We start from the raw sequence: 15,786 nt of genomic DNA on the forward strand, positions 1-15,786 counted from the left end.
CTGAATTGTAAATATTATTTTGCAAGAGTTGTGTTGTTGGAATAGAATGACACCTGGAGAGAAATCAGCTGTTTCAATTGGATTCAAATTGGTTTTCTTATGTTAATGTTGGTATTACTGGTAATTAAAAATAATAATATATAAAAAAATCTTTGAATGCATTGTAGGAATATAGCACAACTTGTACTATCCCGAATCGAGATTGATAATCTAACCTATTTCCTCATCGAACTCGAGCTGTACACTTGCATCATCGCGTCCTGTATGAACACGTAAAAACAACCTTGTCTGAAATACCTTCGTTCAAACTAGGGCAAAAACTCTATCAACTCTCTCCAGATGATCTCACCACATAGCTACGCACCAACCAAACCTTGAGATACAGCCACATAAAGGATAACTTGAAGCCCATAATAATTTTTCAGAACATGATCTCACCAGCCTAGCTACACGTTGCACAATCAACCAATATATAAACCAGCGCATCATCCCTAGATGCCAGTGAACTTCAGGAGTTCAGCCTGCTCACTCCTCCGAAACCGACCAACTATTTCCTTCGCTTTATATATGTACAATGTACATACAATCACACTTGTATCAACCTGAACAACAAAAATCCTCTTCCAAATACACACGTATTTCATCCCTGCCTACAACATCATTATTTTTTGTATTAATATTGTAGCGTGGACATGTAGAAGTGTTTTCGAGATTTGAGTGAAAGATGCAATTAGTGTGGTAGAGGTATATTATTGGTCTTCATCCGTGGGCTGCCAGCTCCGAATGAACCACGGTCCAAAACCACTCAATATTTATACCTAAGCGTGTGCTTTCAACACAGATAGATCATTGATCAATGGTTCGCGATTGGTTGTGTACGACTCGCTTACATGCCGAGGCCTTTTTGGCGCGAATGCAAGATGAGATGATCAGCGCTAGTAAATCAGTAGTTGACAAGCGCCACTCACCTAATCTCTAAGTTATAATATTATTATATATCACATCATTATAATATCGGTAAACGAAATATTTCGCACATGGCGATCTCACACACGACAATCATTGCCATGAAAATGAAGAATGCGGAATATCTGCCACTCAGATTCTCGTTAGTATGATAGTAAGCGTAAATGACTCTCGGTGGGAGAAATTTTCGAGTGCCAGATATTCCGTGATCGAGATTTTAGTGATGTGTGCGAGGGTAATTGGACTATTCGTCACATTGCAGTGGTCACAAAGACAATTTTTGCCATGAAAGTCGTGAATACAAAATATTTGGCACTCAAGTTCTCGTTAGTATGATAGTTATCGTTAGAATGATGGACTTTTCGGCTGCCAGATGTTCCGTTATAGAGATTTTAGTGACTTTGTGACGAGTATTTTGTGACCAGTAATCACCGAACCGTGTGCGAGGTCACCACGTGCGAAACAGTCACCAAATCTATAATTACAAGTTTTTTTTATTATGGGTAATAAATAGCTCGGTAGATATTTTTATGGGGGGGGGCGTAGTGAAACGATGGAATTATTAAAAACACGACTATTTAATGTGTTGGGTGGGAAGGAAGTAAAGCAGCCACAACTTAACAAAGCTGAGTTGGTCTCAGTTCGCATGATTGTGACCAAAACTTGACCACATCATAGAGCCGCCATATTTTAAATACAGTATTTTTATTTGTAAATTAAAACCATAGAAAAAAATCTTGTGTTAATATTTTGATTAATTAGTAGCGCATCATGTGAATTCAATTTAATATACTATGTTTTTGACATTAAATGTTTTTTTTTAATTAGTATTATGTCTTCGATTTCACGCATCTAATATATAATTTCGAAAGAGACTTTGTATGTATGTATGTATGTAAGTTTTAGATGGAAGCATCGAAAATAAATCAAAGTTACTATGACGATTGTTGAATATTATTTATTTTCGATTCAAATGAATTTAATAAAAAAAACCAATGAATGTTTACTATTAGATTGGTTCGGTGATTATTGCTCACAAAACGCTCGCCCAAAAGTCACTAAAATCTCTATAACGGAACATCTGGCAGCCAAAAAGTCCACCATACTAACGATAACTATCATACCCGAACCCGAACCCGAGTGCCAAATATTCCGTATTCGCGATTTTCATAGCAAAAATTGTCTTTTGGGCGATCACAATGTGTGTAATAATCCAATTACCTATTAGATTGACCATGTTTAAACGGGTGATATTACAAATATCGAGTAAAGCCGGGTAAAACCACTAGTCTATATATATAAAAATGAATATCTGTCTGTCTCTGTGTCTCGAATAGGCTTCTAAACGAGAGCATCGTAACCTGAGTACCGCGGCAATGTAGAAGCGTATAGCACCATATAGAGTCTAACGTATGCGAGCGAGATGCGTGAAAAGGTTGCGATGCTCTGTTCTAAACCACTGAACCGATTACGATGAAACTTTCAGGATTTGTTGTATATATGTCCGGGAAGATTACTGTGAAAAAAAACGGGAAAAAACGGAAACGGGAATGAGTTTCATTGCAACAATAATTTCATAATGCAATAATTTCAAATGTATTCGCTGCCTGCGTTTTTCCGACAAATGGGAGCAGGAACGAGAACGGGGACGAGAACGGAAACGGGAATAGCATGCGTTATTGTGCCATTGCAACGCATGCCGGTTTCAGCTAGTAATTAATAAAAATTTTCTAGATTTTAATTTTCGAAAATGGTTGGTTGGTTCTGTGATTGAGATTTTAGTGACTTGCGCCAGATCATTTTTTGCGGAATAATCACCGAACTAAACTGGTTACACCATAACCATGTAATAAAATTAAAATCCTATAAACGGAAGCAAACTATGTGTAAAAATTTGTATATAAGCTAGATAATAATCTATTACCCAAGTATTTTAATAATTACATAGTCAGGAATAGAGATTTGCATAGTTATAAAACTAGAAATAGGAATAAATGAACTATAGGAAAAGTTAAGAAAGCAAGAACTGCAGGAGGTGTTTTCCACAGAGGTGTTCAAATATACAATGCCCTTCCTGAGAGCATTAGAGGTGCTTTAGAGGTAACATTGGTGCTTTCTTGAAGGGTGTTAATGCACGGTCTCCCTTGCGGGCCCGAAAGTGAAACGCCCGAAAACGCAAATATCGGAAGGCAAAGATCGAAAATCGAAAGATCTCAAGTCGAAAGATAAAAAAAAGAGTGCATGGTAAACGGTACATACTCACTTAATTTGCGTGAGCAGGATACAACAGGAACAAGAGGAACAGGCTTTTCCTCCCGTATTCTGCGCGCGCACATACGGGATAGTTTCACCGCATGCCACTCATATATATTATATGGGTCTACGTGACGAGACAGAATGTTAAACTACAGAAAACACAAATATCGGAAGGCAAAGATCGAAAATCGAAAGATCGTAAGTCGAAAGATCAAAAAAAAATGGTGCATGGTAAACGGTACATACTCTCTTAGTAAGGAACATGCTTTTCCTCCCGTATTCTGCGCGCGCACATTAAACGGGAGGAAAAGCCTATTCCTCTTGTTCCTGTTGTATCCTGCTCGCGCAAATTAAGTGAGTATGTACCGTTTACCATGCACCATCTTTCGACTTAAGATCTTTCGATTTTCGATCTCTGCCTTCCGATATTTGCGTTTTCTGTAATTTAGCATTCTGTCGCGTCACGGAGACCGATATTATATATATACATACATAGAACCGTTTACCATGCACTCTTTTTTTTTTTTGATCTTTCGACTTTCGACAAGAGGAACATACTTTTCCTCCCGTGTTAATGTGCGCGCGCAGAATACGGGAGGAAAAGCATGTTCCTCTTGTTCCTGTTGTATCCTGCTCGCGCAAATTAAGTGAGTATGTACCGTTTACCATGCACCATTTTTTTTTTGATCTTTCGACTCAAGATCTTTCGATTTTCGATCTTTGCCTTCCGATATTTGCGTTTTCGGGTGTTTCACTTTTGGGCCCGTGAGGTAGACCCGTTAATGCATACCTCTGTGGAAGATGACGTAATTCTACATATACCTAATAATAAGTTTGATAAAATGCTATGTTGAATTTTATTGTATTATTTTAGATTTACTAATTATAGTTTTGATAATTTTGTGAAGTATGCTAGAGTATAGTTGTCAGTTTAAGTTTGCAATAATTGTTAGTTGTAAAATTGTGAAATAATTCATTAGCAATTTGCTATATAATAAATAATAAATAAATAAAATAAAGCCGACATTTATCAAAGCGCATAGCAGCCGCTTGAAGTGAAATAAAACGAAAACAGCCAAACTTGACGGAGGTATAGAAAGCGTCCATTGACACGACACATGCGTCAGTTGGCAGCAGTGGTCGTCAGAGTGTTCGCGGCACACATAACCTCTCTTTCCCCGGACTGTTGACGAAGGTACACGCCGTCGCCGCTCGAGCGCTCGCCCCACCCCCAAACTCGCCCCTCGCAGGCCCCAAAGGTCACGGGAGACGCCGCGCGCCCCCGACTCGCCCCCCGCCCCTCGCCCGCCCCGGATGGCGCCCCCTTGCTCGGATAACACCCGATGACCGGCCCCCACTGTGTCTGACAGCTGACGGAGACTACGCCCCCCGCGCCCCCGCACGCCACCTCTCAATCCATTTGCACCGCGCGACGCCTTCTGGGCCCCCATCTTGCCTCATTTCACCGTTTTGCTTTATTTTGGCCAACTACTACAGTCCTAGTGAAACTAACCTATAAATGTATATGTGTATAAACTAGACTCTTCCGAGCATATTCTATTTGATGTGAATGAACGTCAGAACCTCAAAATAGACTTAAAAAACAACTGTCAATTTTATCGAGACCTTGAATAATCGTGTCAAAATGTGTTAATAAATAGTTGGTAATGGAATCGCATCTCTCCGTAGAATGCTACTTTCTATATTAAAAATATTTTAATACGTTTTATTGAAGTACCCTATTATGTTTGAAAATTCTTAGCTCTATTGTGATGTATATGTGTATTATATTGGAATAATTTTCATTTTCCAGATGTCGACGAGTTCGAAGATAATAAAAGCGGGCGGCGTTGAGCCGACCCCGTTCGAGACCTCCATCTCGCAGGCGTTGGTGGAGTTGGAGAACAACTCTGAACTGAAGACACACCTGCGTGAACTGTACATCACCAGGGTGAAGGAAATCGACTTCGGAAACAAAAAGGTATACAACAACAACAACCCACTATTTTATAGAGTTCCAATTTTGCATCGAGGTGTTGTTATGGTGTGTGTGTGTGTGTTTTGATTGCAGTCGATCATCATTTATGTACCGATGCCGAAACTGAAGGCTTTCCAGAAGGTACAGATGCGACTCGTGCGAGAGTTGGAGAAGAAGTTCAGCGGAAAGCACGTCGTGTTCGTCGGCGACAGGAAAATCTTGTCAAAGCCGACGAGAAAAGCGCGCAACGGCTACAAACAAAAGCGTCCACACTCCAGAACTCTGACCTCAGTGTACGACAGCATCCTCGAGGATCTGGTGTTCCCTGCCGAAATCGTCGGAAAGAGGGTTCGCATCCGTCTAGATGGCTCCCGCTTCATCAAAGTTCACTTAGATAAAATTCAGCAGACGACTATTGAACATAAAGTTCGTTTTTTTTTTATATATACCTTTCTAAATATTTATGTTATCATTGGTTATGTGGTTTAATTTTGAATTTTTTTTCTCAGGTGGACACTTTCCAATCTGTTTACAAGAAACTGACTGGCCGAGAAGTCAACTTTGAATTCCCAGAGCCCTATTTGTAAATGATACTTTATATTTTATAAAAATTAATTAAAATATGAAAAAAATGAGCCGAATTTTTTATTTATTTCTTAGATTTTCCATTTCAAACATTTAGCCGAGTGAAAGTTAAAAGATTAAGTCACGATTCTTCACCTGTAAAAATAAGAAAATCAAAGGCAAATATTGATTTTCAGAACTAGACTAATGATGTATCAATTTATAAGTCATTTGAAGTATACTGTAAAAATAACATTAAAATGCAACCAAAAAGTTTCTATTCAAAGTTAACCCTTTGAGTGCCCACCACGCTGAAAATTTCAAACTAGAATTATTTAGAAATCAATATAAAGCAGGTATAAAAATCCTAGATAACTCGCCGAGGATTTCGAGTTTTGCAAAGGTGTGTTTAGACTAATATATCTTGCAACAATATAAAATAAGTATTTTTCCAAGACTAATGGTAACTTCTTCATTGTTGTTAAAATGTAATGCTCACAATCTAAAATACTCAGCAGTTGGGGATTTCCATCGAGAACCTCTGCTATGTTTATAAATTCAGAAATTCCGGTGTAAACCAGTCTTTATAAACATTGACATGGATTACACGACCCATGTTCAATGCTACCTGGAAAGGCTTAGCGGGTAGTATCTTTTACATACTCAAAATACAACGTCGGCGTATTTTAGGCTGATGGACTTGGCAAAACGCCGATCGGCGTTGGTCAGCATTCAAAGGGTTAGGAATTACTGGCATATATTTTCAGAATTCTTCATTTATATAAATATATCTAACTGAAACCCAGAATGTGTTGCAATGCCAGAATAAGCCATACAATTATCATTCCTGTTTCAAGTGAACTAACGTCTTCAACGCCGTGTCATCATAAACCAACTGGTGACGTGATGACTTACAAACACATTTCCTTGACTACATAATGGCGCTTCAAACGTAATTATGAATATTATTATTGAGACGTTCTATCACAGTGAGCTTCCCGGACATGCATACAACAAATCCTGAAAGTTCCATCGTAATCGGATGAGTGGTTAGGAGCCTATACGAGACAGACATTCAATTTTAGGTGCTACTTTAGTATGCAGTCTACCTTTGAATCGCAGTCGACTATTTTTTTTTTATTTGTATCGTAGCAACGAAATGTTTATTACAGTTTTTGTTTTTTCCTGCCGCCTCATAATGTTGTCGAAGCATTTCTATCAAAATATCGTCAGCAGATACATATCTCTTAAATGAATAGTGAAAACCTTAACTTAACCTAACCTATCCTGACCCTTAAATAAATTGGTGTTGGCTGCTAAGATATGTTTTTTTTATTATTGATATATATTGATATATATTTTTTTATTATTGAAAATATTGATATATATCTTAGCAGCCATCACCTATTTATTTAAGGGTCAGGATAGGTTAGGTTAAGTTAAGGTTGGCCCTATTCATTTAAGACAGTGGTTCTTAACCTGGGTTCGGTGAGTCAGTCTCAGGGGTTCGACGGTTAAGAACCACTGATTTACGATTAGGTTGTTAGGATCGGTATTATTCAGTCTCAGTGTCACATGCGAGAACTGAGACAGTGTAAAAACGTAGAATGTGAAGGTAGACTGCATACTAAAGTGGCACCCGAAAAGATTACCATACATGACGCCATTTTGAATCCGCTATTTCTCCATACATATTATTAACGTTGTAAAAATGTAATCGATGCATGTATCTTATTGCAGCCTTACATAGTCCGACACGAAATGTCTCTTCCTAATCTTCGAAATACTAAAGTAGCACCCAATTTTATATATATAGATAAATATCAAAAGAAACTTGAAATTGAAAGTCAACTATAGGATTTTGAAAAACTCTCATTAACCCTTTGCCCGCGGCTATAAATATAGCGAACAAGCCCTGTACGCGGCACCTTTTTCGCGAATTTGGCAATCGAGTTTTCGACCTTCAATACAGATTTTAATATTTATTCAAGTAACCAGATATGTTAATTAACACAAAGTATTATTTTAAACAATAAAATACATAATATATCTCGTAGTTTTGGCTTAATTGTCAAATAATCATTCTTCATACAATTGAGACGTATCGTCGCCATTGTTCAACAGACGTGACGTCACATAAACGAGGTTTCAGTATGGTTCCACAAAACCACTAATTTTGACTGGTATATATTCATTTTAAGCAAATTGAATAGATGGCATTCAACTCTCAGTAATATATTCAACCAATTTTGAACCTTAAAACAGTTGAAATAGGCGCATATAAGGCTCAAAATCCCGTGCAAAGTTCAGAAATTCTATGGAAAACAGCCGCGCTACAAACTTGTCGCGCAAAGCTTCCATAGAAGACGGCCGCGGGCAAACGGTTAAAATTCCTAAAAAAGTCCAGTATTATTATTAATAAAGCCTTTTTTAAGTACATTCCAGCTATCAATCTTTCCTTTGATTATATTGTAATTAATCTTTTCATTCAAATATCGACCTGATTTTAGCTGACTTACATTTTGCAATAAATTTCCTTACATATGAAACATTCCAAGGACGGACCGTTTTGAGGTTTAAATAAAAAAATTAAAGTAAGACAATTGATTCACATTTTAATACTGTCTGGGTTTCAAGATTTGCGCCAAACTACACTCCCAGGATGAATTCAGCGTCTGATTTATTTTTGTCACAATCTGAAAATACAAAAACAGTTAAATTAAATACATATGTTAAAATTCATATGTGCATATGTTTTTGTTATAAAATACCGTCAGTTTCATTCACAATTTCAATGATTACGTTCGGCACTTGGGATATCATCGGAAGATCGTCAACGGAGGAGCCGACTTGGTCGACAGTCGAAATTTCCTCCAAGACAGCATCTATGTCGTCGTCTTCGCTCTCGCACGTCTCTGTCATGCATTCACCCATCGATTCCAACGACGGTGAAAAGAAACGATTTTTAATATCTTGCGACGGCCTACCCTTTGGTCCGTTAGCTTCGCATATCGTTCTTGGCCTTGTAATAATGAACAATCATTTTACAAACAAATAGAGAGAGAGTACACAACTATTTATAAAAAGATCAGATATATTATACATACATACCTAATGTTCAAATTTTCTACTTTTTTGCTAAAATTCTCCCTTTCTGTAAATTAATAGTATCAAAAACATTACTGCTCCATGTTGATTATTGCTTATATACTGCATTTAATATACACACTACATACCTTCATCTTTCTCACTATTCACGAGACTGTTTAGTGAACGTAAAGCTTGCTCCGGAAATGTCCTATCTACAAAGTTCATTTCTTTAGGAGGATTGTCACCGCCGTCTTCATTGAGTCGACACTTCAATTTATGATACGTATCGAAAGCATCAGTCAGATCAGTGAAGGAATCGCTATCTATAGAAAATGTATCCTTTAGATCATTGTTAGCGGCTCGTTTGCCACCTGTTGCCAATAAATCTCCTGAAAAAAACACAACAAAAAAAACGTGAACAACCCATGACTTGTATTTGAGGAATATAAGATGTGAGACACTCAAGGAAGGTGACAAAACAAAATTCGATAATTAAACATACATACACGTTCACACATGCCGGTTATGAAAGCATTTTCGATACAAATTGAGCGCAAATGTAGGTAAACTTACACAAGACAAAAGTTCTACTTCCGGTTGTCGGATTTTGTTCTAAATTTTTTTATTACTTAAAATCACTATAATTATTATACACATTAAATATCAAGAAAATAAAAATAATTTAAAAGATCAAAATAAAATAATGAAATATTGTTTAAAAAAAAAATACTACTTCCTGTTTACGAAGTCTAACGAAAATGTTATCAGCTCTAAGTTAATACATAAAGAATACAAATATAAATTTTCAGCTTGATACGTTCAGGGGTGTGGAAAGAATCGTGATCACAACATTTTTGACTTTTCTAAGAGGAAAAATCCCACTTCCGGTTTATTAAATTTAGTGATTTTTTTTATTTTCATCACATTGATTTAAGAATTATACTTGAATTTTTTCGTGACGAGCACACGTGCTTAAGGGGTCGAAAAAAATAGTGGAAGAAAAATCGAACAAGAGTAAACTGCCACTCCCGCTTGGCGGATGATTACCAAATTTTATACATAACTTGGTATTATGTTTAAACTTCTAGATATGAAATTTCAGTTCAATAAACCAAAGGTTTCTGAGAGAAAAATAAAAAACCTCGATTCTCTATAGTAAAAGTACTACTTTCGTCTCGGGTGAAAATATTCAAAAAATATTAGGGTATAAAATTTATAATTTCAAAAAAATTTACATGTAAAAAAAATTCAGTATGATTCGGTTAGCGGTTCGGGAGATAATTTATTCAAAAACTAAAAAAAAAAAGAGGACACCTATAAGGGGAGGTACCGTTTCCGGTCAACTTAAAAATTTCAAAAAAATTTATGTCGTGTCGGTAAGAATTTCAGTAACCGATACTAAGTTTCAGTTCGATAGTATTAACGGTGTTCAAAAAATACACACATTTTTTTCTAGATCATGAAAACGTGATTGATTCCGAGTTCGAATCATTCAAAATCTCGAGTTCGAATTTTCGCATGATCACAAAACCTCATCTATTGTTCCTACGTACATAGATAAAGTAATAGGGTTGCTGTAGTAATGTTACCCAATTGATATAACGGAAGACTATAAATATATACCCACTGTCTATATACTTCCAGTAGGAGAATTCGAGACCGTAGTCTCTGGAAGTGGCCACGAATCTGAACACGCCATCTCTCAGCATGGAGCACAGGATGTAGAGCAGGTCCAAGTGGCCGTTTTCGCGAGCGTATACCTGCATCTCTTGGAGGATCTTCGACATAGACGACACTACGCGAACGCAGGCTTTCCTCGACGTCGAGTCTTTCTGGTGGATCGAATATATCGTGTACAGGCCGGCGATACATCTGTGGTAGTTTTCGTCGGTGTTTGCGTTGAATAAAAGCTTGGCAGCTATATTTACGGCCTCGTCGTAAAACTCGCACAACTCTTGCAAGGATGGCCTTCCGCTGAAATACAAGTGCTCGTCAGTAACATAATGCATGAGGGGTGAAGCCTGTGTCGACGGTATACCTGAAGATAAGGTCGAACTCGGTATCTATCCACAGTTGGCGGAAAGTGGAGTATCTGATACAGTCCCGTTGTAGAAATGCTTGGATGAGTTCATTGCAGTCGTCTTCGAATCCGTCGGCTATACTCGGCAATGTTTTATACACGAAAGATTTAAGCTCTGAATAGTAAAAAAAAAACAACTATTTAAACTCCACTGATCCACTAAAATATATTTAATAATAAGTATATTTATATAGTATACTCGTTTTATTCGGTCTGGGGGGGGCATCGGACGTAGATGGTCCAATACTTTCTGAAACGATATTAAATTAATTCACTCATTTTAGTTTTTAATGTATTAAAATTTATTTAAAGTGTAATTTTATACGAAAAACTGATACCTCTATATTTCGAATAAGCTATTCTAGATCTTGCTCTAGTTCTTTTCATGTTATCGAAACAATAACCTCAATAAACGTCAGTTTGACAGTGTGAAACAAATAGTTTTGGTTCCAAGTTAATCATTATTTGACCAACGCTCTACAATTTTTTTACCCCGTTAATACAAATTCAAGACAATCCAAAATATATTACGTAATAGCTCAAGAAAAATGACTGCGTGGAATATTTTTATGTAGTTTTTAGCCGTTTAATAGACGTCAGCTATGTGATTTTTTATTTATTTATACCAGGAAGGTCTAACAGATAACCCCAATGCGCCTTACAGGCCAGAAACATTGTACATTTGATACAAGTATTATTAGTATTATACAAAGTAAATACATATCAACTAACACCCACAGACACATTGTAAATTTGCAGCATTTTATACAATTCAAAAAAATTCGAAACTGCTGAAAATTCGAAAGTCGCAAGAAAACGGGGTTGCTAATTTGTTGGAACCGTTTCAATGAAAATCAAATAAATTGGCAAACTCTGACAGGAAATGATCGACCTGGAGTCACAGATATAAGGTCTGGCCAACAGAAACCAGTGGGATTTGAACCCATGACCACTGTGTACAAAACATTATGTCCTAACCAATAGTATATTCTGCTGGTAATATATACATTTATACTTGTTCAACTCTAGGAAGAAACTTTGGAAAATCGTACATGCTATCTGCCTCACCGCCTCTCGACTAATAGCATTTCGAGTGTATAAATGTTCTACTATCTCACGAAATGCTATTGGTCGAGAAGCGGTGAGGCAGATAGCATGTATGTTTTACCCAAGTTTCATCCAACACCGGATAGAAAATAGCTTAAAATTAATATCAATCCGCAGCAAATAACAATATAATAGAGGGCACAAAATGTACCAAATAATATCATAGAGTTCTTATAATTAAATTTTTTCAATTCCGACAGCTATTATTCGACTCAAATTGAAATCTCCATGTGGTTTATAAATTGTGATGACCCCAAATGCTAGATGCATGTATTAAAGAGTTTACAAAAATAGCATCGTGCACCAAACGTTTTTCATGGAAATCTAGACCCCACGAGCGATCAATACATCCAAAGGAAATTTTAGTTTTATCTAATGCTCTCCCAATATGACCACCGAATGAAAGCCCGACATCGAGAACAACGCGCATATATGTAAGTGTACTCGTTGACAAATGCAGTTTATAGATTACTAGTTGTTTTACCTGGCTTCACTCAGTATTTGTAATACAAACAGCGTAAACATGGCGAATCTAATAGTAAATATTCATTTGTTTTATATTGTTGCATGGACGTGAAGAGGGGGCTTCCAGAATCGGAGAGAAAGACGCAGGAGGATTGTAGAAGTCTTTTATTCGGCTGCTCTCGTCAGCGGTCCAAGTCGGAATGGAATCCAAGCCGAGAGCGCCCATATTTATACCCGTTGGGCACAACACACATACATAAACTATTGGTCGATGAGTGGGGCGATCCCATTGGCCGTTACATACGACTTAAGGTCTGTTCATACCTAGTCAGCACGTACCGACTTCAGCAGGTATCCGGCCGTACGAAAAGTATTCTTTGGTACATTTTGTATGGGTATATTCATACCAACCGTCACGTTTACGCCACGGCAGGCTTACAGCAGTACCCGAAATTTCCTGTTCATACCTTACAGCAACATCCGTCAACGTATCGTATCCGTTTTTTGGCCATCATGGAAATATACACGCGAATTACGTGCCATGAGTCTGCCGCTTTGCTGTTTTGGACCAATTATCGATTGTGACAGTTGACAGCTGTTCAATCTTTCGACATGGTTTTGGCGCAAATATTTAAAAAAAATTTAAATTTTTTTATGGAAATATTTAAAAAAATTTTGTCCATCATCCACAAGCTCCTTATACAGTGTCCAAAACTCTCCTTCGGTTTTTCTATTTTTTAACATGGGATGCACATCAAAACGCCTCCGTGCTTTTTTATTGCCTTCTTGAGCTTCTTCTTCCAACAACAGCGCGATTATACATAATTTTTCGTTCGATAAACGTCGAAACATTTTTGCTGACTTGTATTCTGACGCGTAGCTATGAATGCACGTGTATGCATTCATATTGCAAGTACTCGACAATACGACGTAAGCAATATTGTGCCGTATCGTCATGGCCTCTATTGTATAAGTAAGCCGATTTTGCCTTGCACTCAGCCAAATAGCTGTAAACGTGACGTGACCACGACGTGTAGGTAGATATGAATAGAAATGTAATAAAATGACATATTTGAAACGGAGTCGTGCAGTGCTGTTAAGTATGAACAGACCTTTATTCATTCGGCGAGGACATTTTGGCGCGAACGAGAGATCAGGTGATTAGCGCTCGTAAGCCATCGGTCCACGAGCGCCACCCACCTAATCTCTACGTTACAATATATTAATTTGTCGTCATATAAATGTTGTCTTGTTAACGAAATTCCCAACCAAAGATACATATATACTTACATACCAAGTCTCTTTCGAAATCATATACTAGATGAAATAAATTGAAAACTTGAAATTGGAATTACACGACGAATAGAGAGAAGTTGTATTAACGGGGTCGGCGATCGCAGTGTTGCCACTGCACCAGATCGATGTGCACATTCCGTGTGTCGATCTAAGAATCGTCGAAGCCGGCCGAGAGTCGACATGTCTGTGCTGCGAGTGGCCACGCAAATGGGGGCTGCGGCCCGCCGCGTCCCCGCCCTTTCGAGGTGCTTCGCCTATAAATGTGAGTCTTTCCTCTCGCGTCCACTCCCACCCGCCACCCGCCACCCGCCTCACGCGCTCTGCACTCGAGAGCGTTACGTAACATCGGCGACTCCGCCCCAGCCCCTGCCCTGCCCCCTTATCTGCTTCTCTTCATCGTGCCCTTTCGATTCGACTTACTTTACTTCGGTTTGAACGACACGAGCTGACTTCAACTTCGACTGCCGTCCGCCGTCAACTACCTGACTGACAGATCGCACCACATTTGCAGGTTAAGTGCTGAACTGGCAGTGCGCGATCCATTTTCATTCATTTGTTTACTTGTAAATTAAAATTCATTCATAAGCACGACCATACGTAACAGCTCTCACAAAAAGAAGAGGAAGAAGCGAATGACAGCTGAGTGAGCCGTAACGTCGACAATGGCGACCATGTCAATATATCGATTATTCCACAGGAAAAAGCTATTGATTTTTGTTTTATTATTTTTCATTCACCTCTAAGCGAATGATTTGTGCAAAATAATTTAACATTTGCACTATAATAAAGAGCTTGTAAAAATAATAAATAAATTAAAATTTTCGCTAAACAAATGAATACACATTTCATATCTTGTACAAAAATCGACGATAAAACAACTTAATCTAAGAACGATTTCTGTTTTTTGTACAATACAAATGTAAAATGCGAATTTTCGTTATTATATAATGTCGTTTTTCTTCCTTCAGCGTTTGCCGATCCTATGGAGCACGCGACCGGTTTGGAAAAGCGTGAACTCCTCGCCATCCAATCCGGAGACCCCGACCCGTTCAACAGCAACATTGTAGAGAGGACTGCTGGCACCAAAGACCAGCCAAATCTGGTAGCATCTGCGTTCGACTCTCGCATCGTAGGATGTATCTGTAAGCAAAACTCGACTCGTCGTACATCGAACACAACAGAATCATTATTCAATATATATTTTAATGATTTCAGGTAACGAAGATTGCGCCTCAGTGAACTGGATGTGGGTGCACAAGGTGATTTTGGAATCCAATGAGATATTTTGCACGTCGATTTCGAATGTTTTGACTTATTGTTTGTTTGTCGGTAGGGAACTCCTCGTCGTTGTGGTTGCGGTCATTGGTTCAAGCTGATCGAGAAGGCGGCCATATAAGACGGTCATCTTTAGAGTACAACCGCGATGCTTTGCAGAGGTTCACTTTTGGTTTCAGAGGACATCTTGGAACGCTCCGGTCCTGCAACGAGCATCGCACACTTACATCCATTTATTTAATAAAATTTGAGTACGTAGAACACTTTTAGTCAACGGCGACGGTCCACGTCCATCGAAGAATTTATTTTTCTGTTAAACACTCAGCTTACGAACGGAAGAGGACCCGCCTCCAAGAATTGCGTTTTCATTGTAATGTTACAGCTGTTGCGTGTATATAGGTTTAATTGAAATATACTTAAGAAACTATCAAGTATGATGATGTTTTTTTTATTACCTCACTCCCCCTCCTATTTGATGTCCTGTTATGTAAAAATTAGAGGCAGCATAAGAATTCCATAGGTTTTGATACAACATGCAAAAGGCATGTGAAACAAGAAAAAAATTTATATTCTGCAATTTTGTTAATAATAATAATTGGAAATATTAGAAATTATCAGGAACGGGATGCATAATATGAGATGAGATGGGAATTTTAAAACTCATTTTTAACACAATAGTAAGGTATCTATTCAACAATATAGATCTTAT

General features: G+C 37.8%; 3 protein-coding genes across 4 annotated transcripts; 2 read left to right on the plus strand and 1 right to left on the minus strand.

The window, feature by feature from the left end:
• The first annotated feature begins 4,327 nt into the window (after window positions 1–4,327).
• RpS7 (ribosomal protein S7) lies at window positions 4,328–5,841 on the plus strand. Of its 2 annotated transcripts, none has more exons than XM_077427302.1 (4): window positions 4,328–4,417; window positions 5,036–5,203; window positions 5,294–5,626; window positions 5,710–5,841. In XM_077427302.1, exons 2-4 carry the CDS (start codon window positions 5,036–5,038, stop codon window positions 5,785–5,787), a joined length of 579 nt encoding a protein of 192 aa, XP_077283428.1. In that variant the 5' UTR covers window positions 4,328–4,417; the 3' UTR covers window positions 5,788–5,841. The 2 variants fall into 2 exon arrangements, with proteins under 2 accessions (XP_077283428.1, XP_077283429.1); XM_077427303.1 differs by having other exon boundaries at window positions 4,358–4,481.
• A 2,515-nt stretch (window positions 5,842–8,356) lies between these two features.
• LOC143909350 (snRNA-activating protein complex subunit 1-like) lies at window positions 8,357–11,401 on the minus strand. Its single transcript, XM_077427289.1, has 8 exons — window positions 11,273–11,401; window positions 11,134–11,184; window positions 10,893–11,049; window positions 10,482–10,828; window positions 9,001–9,243; window positions 8,876–8,918; window positions 8,536–8,786; window positions 8,357–8,460 (listed from the first exon to the last, which is right to left on the minus strand). The coding sequence occupies exons 1-8, from the start codon at window positions 11,319–11,321 to the stop codon at window positions 8,414–8,416; spliced, it is 1,188 nt and encodes a 395-aa protein (XP_077283415.1). The 5' UTR covers window positions 11,322–11,401; the 3' UTR covers window positions 8,357–8,413.
• Window positions 11,402–13,884: 2,483 nt separating this feature from the next.
• Window positions 13,885–15,513, plus strand: LOC143909164 (cytochrome c oxidase subunit 5B, mitochondrial-like). The gene is made up of 4 exons (XM_077427064.1): window positions 13,885–14,064; window positions 14,771–14,944; window positions 15,018–15,061; window positions 15,136–15,513. The coding sequence occupies exons 1-4, from the start codon at window positions 13,983–13,985 to the stop codon at window positions 15,196–15,198; spliced, it is 363 nt and encodes a 120-aa protein (XP_077283190.1). The 5' UTR covers window positions 13,885–13,982; the 3' UTR covers window positions 15,199–15,513.
• The last annotated feature ends 273 nt before the right edge of the window (window positions 15,514–15,786 follow it).

This window comes from Arctopsyche grandis, chromosome 3, assembly GCF_051622035.1.
Source record: "Arctopsyche grandis isolate Sample6627 chromosome 3, ASM5162203v2, whole genome shotgun sequence".
Taxonomy (NCBI): Eukaryota; Metazoa; Arthropoda; class Insecta; order Trichoptera; family Hydropsychidae; genus Arctopsyche; species Arctopsyche grandis.

Bases quoted from the DNA above. Each gene is read 5' to 3' on its own strand.
- RpS7 (XM_077427302.1), top strand. From the start codon at position 5,036: ATGTCGACGAGTTCGAAGATAATAAAAGCGGGCGGCGTTGAGCCGACC. The intron at 5,204-5,293 runs GTATACAACAAC...TTTTGATTGCAG, and splicing joins TCGACTTCGGAAACAAAAAG to TCGATCATCATTTATGTACC. The intron at 5,627-5,709 runs GTTCGTTTTTTT...TTTTTTTCTCAG, and splicing joins AGACGACTATTGAACATAAA to GTGGACACTTTCCAATCTGT.
- LOC143909350 (XM_077427289.1), bottom strand. From the start codon at position 11,321: ATGAAAAGAACTAGAGCAAGATCTAGAATAGCTTATTCGAAATATAGA. The intron at 10,829-10,892 runs GTATACCGTCGA...CTTGTATTTCAG, and splicing joins GAGTTCGACCTTATCTTCAG to CGGAAGGCCATCCTTGCAAG. The intron at 8,787-8,875 runs GTATGTATGTAT...CATTATTACAAG, and splicing joins GTAGAAAATTTGAACATTAG to GCCAAGAACGATATGCGAAG.
- LOC143909164 (XM_077427064.1), top strand. From the start codon at position 13,983: ATGTCTGTGCTGCGAGTGGCCACGCAAATGGGGGCTGCGGCCCGCCGC. The intron at 14,065-14,770 runs GTGAGTCTTTCC...TTCTTCCTTCAG, and splicing joins GAGGTGCTTCGCCTATAAAT to CGTTTGCCGATCCTATGGAG. The intron at 15,062-15,135 runs GTGATTTTGGAA...GTTTGTCGGTAG, and splicing joins ACTGGATGTGGGTGCACAAG to GGAACTCCTCGTCGTTGTGG.